This window comes from Rhodamnia argentea, chromosome 11 (genome assembly GCF_020921035.1).
Source record: "Rhodamnia argentea isolate NSW1041297 chromosome 11, ASM2092103v1, whole genome shotgun sequence".
Lineage (NCBI taxonomy): Eukaryota > Viridiplantae > Streptophyta > Magnoliopsida > Myrtales > Myrtaceae > Rhodamnia > Rhodamnia argentea.
This window is the reverse complement of record NC_063160.1, coordinates 12,262,894-12,266,771: the sequence shown is the minus strand read 5'-3', so window position 1 is coordinate 12,266,771 and position 3,878 is coordinate 12,262,894. Positions and strand designations below refer to the sequence as shown.

At 39.5% G+C, this 3,878-nt stretch overlaps 1 protein-coding gene across 1 annotated transcript; it reads left to right on the top strand.

Annotated features, from left to right (window-relative positions):
- Positions 1-375: 375 nt before the first annotated feature.
- Positions 376-3,666, top strand: LOC115727331 (cold-regulated 413 plasma membrane protein 4-like). Its single transcript, XM_030657527.2, has 4 exons — positions 376-639; positions 2,919-3,026; positions 3,146-3,216; positions 3,339-3,666. The coding sequence occupies exons 1-4, from the start codon at positions 569-571 to the stop codon at positions 3,572-3,574; spliced, it is 486 nt and encodes a 161-aa protein (XP_030513387.1). The 5' UTR covers positions 376-568; the 3' UTR covers positions 3,575-3,666.
- The last annotated feature ends 212 nt before the right edge of the window (positions 3,667-3,878 follow it).

Here is a 3,878-nt window from a genome sequence, read left to right as displayed (position 1 = left end):
GAGAGAGAGAGAGAGACAGAGAGTTGCAGAGAGAAAGAGACAGAAGCAAAGGGGCAAAAGTTCAGGAAAAAAAAAATTAAAAAGATATCTTTTATTAAAATTATTATTAAAAAAATATATACGTGAGTGCTAACTATTCAACGCGATATTCACATTAGCGATTTTCTTTAAAATTGATCAAATGAACTAAATTAATATAAATATAAAAAAATTTAAGATTAATTTGATTTCAATTAAAAAAATTAAAATTAAATTAAATATTAATATAATAAATTTATGATTTTTTTTTGGCACTTTTTTATCCTTCACAAAATGGGTACGAGCAACAACCTCGTACCCTAGTGCGCGCGTGTCAGAGATTAGGCACCAACCATCTGGGACGCGCCAAGCCGCCTGTTCTTCTTCTCCTTCTTCCGAGCTGTTGGCCTCGTAGAATAGAATAAGATAAAAGAATGAAAATTTTTAACTGATTTCTGCCGGAATCAGAATTCGAGAATCGCTTGAGCTTGCGATTATCAGTGACCGAAGTGGGCTGTTGCAGCTGCTGCAGCAGCTGCTTCGAACGCCGATGGATGGCGAGATTGGATCGAGCAGCGGAACTCTCGCCACCTTTCAGTGGGGTGGGACGATCTCTGCCATGTGAGTTGTTCTCTCTTCCCTACTTTTGTTTGATTCTCTTGGAACATTGGCTGCCGGATCACGACGGACTGATGATTTGAAGATGCACGCGCGTGTCAATTGAGCTCGGAGGTTCGGCTAAAAGGGATGGTGGGTTTCATAGCTTTCAAGATTTTGCGGCTCTGTCAGCCCATTTGTGGCTTCCGCGGTTCGCAATTTGAGCCAATACACTAGTTAATCAAGAACATGAATTACAGTGTAGGACAATTTCTAGTTTGGAGTCTCTGTCAGCTGAACTTAGCCTAGAGGATGGAAATGCAATGTTTGATTGTTTGGGGCATAATCTGAAACTGAATTAATACTGGGGTGTGGAAGTACATGGAAGCCAAGCTCCTTAGAATAAGAGGGGTAACTGCTTGGTTTGTGATGTCCGGGCCTGGAATCTCAAGTAAGTAGGTGGAGCAAGAAATTTTGCAATAGAAGCGCTATAAAATGCACCTTTAGGTGATGTCAGATTGTCGATACCAGTGCTCTTGCAATCTGAGTTGAGAACGGATGTGGAAGATTGTAAATGCAAGCGGGATAGAAGGATTTCCCGTACGAAAGGCTTCAGCTATCAAGCAGAGTAAACAACATATGCAAAAACACATTAAGATCCAATCTATAGTTGATGCATAACTCAGAGTAGATTGGATCTCAGAATTCATTGGGAAAGGACTAGGAAAGAAATTACATATATTCTCTCTCTTTATTGTTTTTTTTTTGGTAAGGTTCTCTCTCTTTATTGTTAATGGAGTCGAAAAGCAAATAATAAGGTTTTGATTCTCCAACACAAGTTTTGTATAATTGCCAGATGATCTGACCGTATATAAACTTCTTGTTAGTTGTTGGTGGGTAGCAGGGTAACAACACATTGCTGCCTACAGCGTCATTAGTACGGCTCAAATCTGCACAAAATTTTGCTGCATTTGAGAAAATTCTGACAGGCTTCCAGGCCATGCCTCAGACAATTAGTGACTGTTTGCTTGGAATCATGTTTATCCCACGAAACTTAGTGTCCATGTATGTATGCCATATGGTTAATTGGATGCACAATGGAATGCCTACTGCGATACTGAATTGTACTTAATCTCTTCCAAGTTATATGTTGTTGGAAATTCGAACCTGCAATCATCGTTAGATAAATTGTGTTATTGTGAAGTAACTATGTCATGAGAAGTGATGGAATATTGTTTAGGTACTAGTGAATCCTTAGCCCTTGAGATCTTTTATGATGCAGTCTGGTTCGATTGTTACATAGCAATGCATGTAAATAAAACACTGCAACTGTGTGTTTGCAATGCAGTCTGGTTCGGATTTGTATAAGTCTGCCCAGAAAGAAGAGCAGGCATGGATGAATAGTGTGAATAAATCAAAACCTTGTAGCATCTGTCAGACAAAAGAATTGAAGTAATGACTAAGTGATGATGCAAGGATGTTTTGCTTATGTTCTAACTTGACGTGGTGATGCCTTGTGGTGGAATTGTGTGTGAGAAAGGAGCTGAGGAGCTTGGTATGGAGATATAGTAAGGCAAGAATATTATAAATATAGCAGTCTAAAGAAAAATTACAGGTCATTTCAATCTCTTAGTGGTTGTCATGTTTTAATGAAGCAATTTCTTCTCCATTAAGTGAACCTGCGTCTGTCAAATAAAGCCTAATTTCCTCGTTTGACTGTATTCTAGTTTGAATTTTGGCCAACGGACCTACTTTTTATATGGTTCAGATTTATAAAGAGTTTTCAAAAGCCACACTGAATTGAAAAGGGAAAATCTCTTCAGTTTCAGATGCCAGAGTCATGCCATAATTTATGCCAAGCTTTTACTTATACAGAAAGATAGCACCATTACAAGAAGCTTTGCTATCTGATTGTAACTGATTGTACTTCTTTAGAGACACTATTCATTCAAAGTAGACCATTCGACATGATATTTTAGACTGCATGTTATTGTTAAAGCAGATCACATGGCTGTGAAATAAAGATAATCAGCATGAAGTTTTATGTTGGTTGGTCATCCGACATTCTTAGAGGTAGTATTGTTGGGGAAAGCCTCTTAAAAGTATCACAGACACATTTGAAGACTGGGACTTTCAGTGACTTTGTCCCAAGTGCTACAAATTACCTGTCATTCTATTAGTATGAGCCTTGAGCTTGCCATGCTCTTTCCTTAATTTTGATCCGAGTTCTCTTTTGACATGGGTATGCTAGTCGCTGGACTATTCTTAGGCAAAAGCGTTTATTCATCTTCTTGCTTTCGCAGATTCTTGTTGATCATGAATCGAACCGGGAGGAAATCATCCATGCAAACTACTGCTCTTGTATTGTATCTGTTCACAAGTTTTCCTACTGCACTCTTCAAAATTCTTAGGTAGATTGTGATTCATACTTTTTGTCAGCAAAGGAAAATGACTTAATTACTCCCTTTTCTAGAAATGTTCTCCGCAACCTTCTGCTTCGGTTACTTATGTTACCTAAACAATGATGCAGGGGACAGTTTGGTTGTTGGGTTGCTTTTCTCGCCGTCGCAGCAAACCTCTTCTTTCCTCGAACCTTCACAGGTTTGAAACTGTTCTCTCTACTCTAAGAACTGTGCCTATTGGAGAACTTCAACGTCAGAGTCGCTGTTCTTCTCCATCAATAGCTTCTAACTAGCTCTGCCTGCTCATCTCTTAATGTGCAGTTTCTCGTTTTATCTTATTCGTCGTAACTCCTGACTGGATTGCCAATGAACTACGTGACAGCATGGCGGGCGGCATATTTTGTCTAATTCTAGGAATTATACTGGTCGTAAATGAGATTAGGGGCATCGGCGGACTCGCTAATTGGGATTGCAATTGGCATTGCTTCGGTTATTGTCTCGGGGTGGGCTTTCTCTGTTTCTTTACAATATATTACTTGTGTAAAGGTACTTGGTAGGCTCTGTGCTTCGAATGACATGGGTCTCGCACTTTTCGATCCAAATCATGCTTGCTCGAGCCTTTTGATTTTGCGGTGAAGTTGTTGCTGAGCATTCACCTCACCCTGGTGCTAAACTCATTCTCACTTTTCATGCTGTATTCAAGATCCGTATTCTCTGTTGAGCTCTGATGCGAGTCTCTCTGTTTCTAAAGTCAGGAGGGTCGACGAACCTCATTAGAATGCGGAAAGAATGGTCTCTTCTCAAATCCTAAGACAAGCCGATCATTGCATTTACGTCTCAATTTAGGCTTTGACTTGTCCA

What these genes read in the sequence shown, in the direction of transcription:
- LOC115727331 (XM_030657527.2), top strand. Translation starts at nt 569, where the DNA reads ATGGATGGCGAGATTGGATCGAGCAGCGGAACTCTCGCCACCTTTCAG. An exon ending in GGTGGGACGATCTCTGCCAT is followed by an intron (nt 640 to 2,918) that starts GTGAGTTGTTCT and finishes TTGCTTTCGCAG; the next exon opens with ATTCTTGTTGATCATGAATC. An exon ending in GCACTCTTCAAAATTCTTAG is followed by an intron (nt 3,027 to 3,145) that starts GTAGATTGTGAT and finishes ACAATGATGCAG; the next exon opens with GGGACAGTTTGGTTGTTGGG.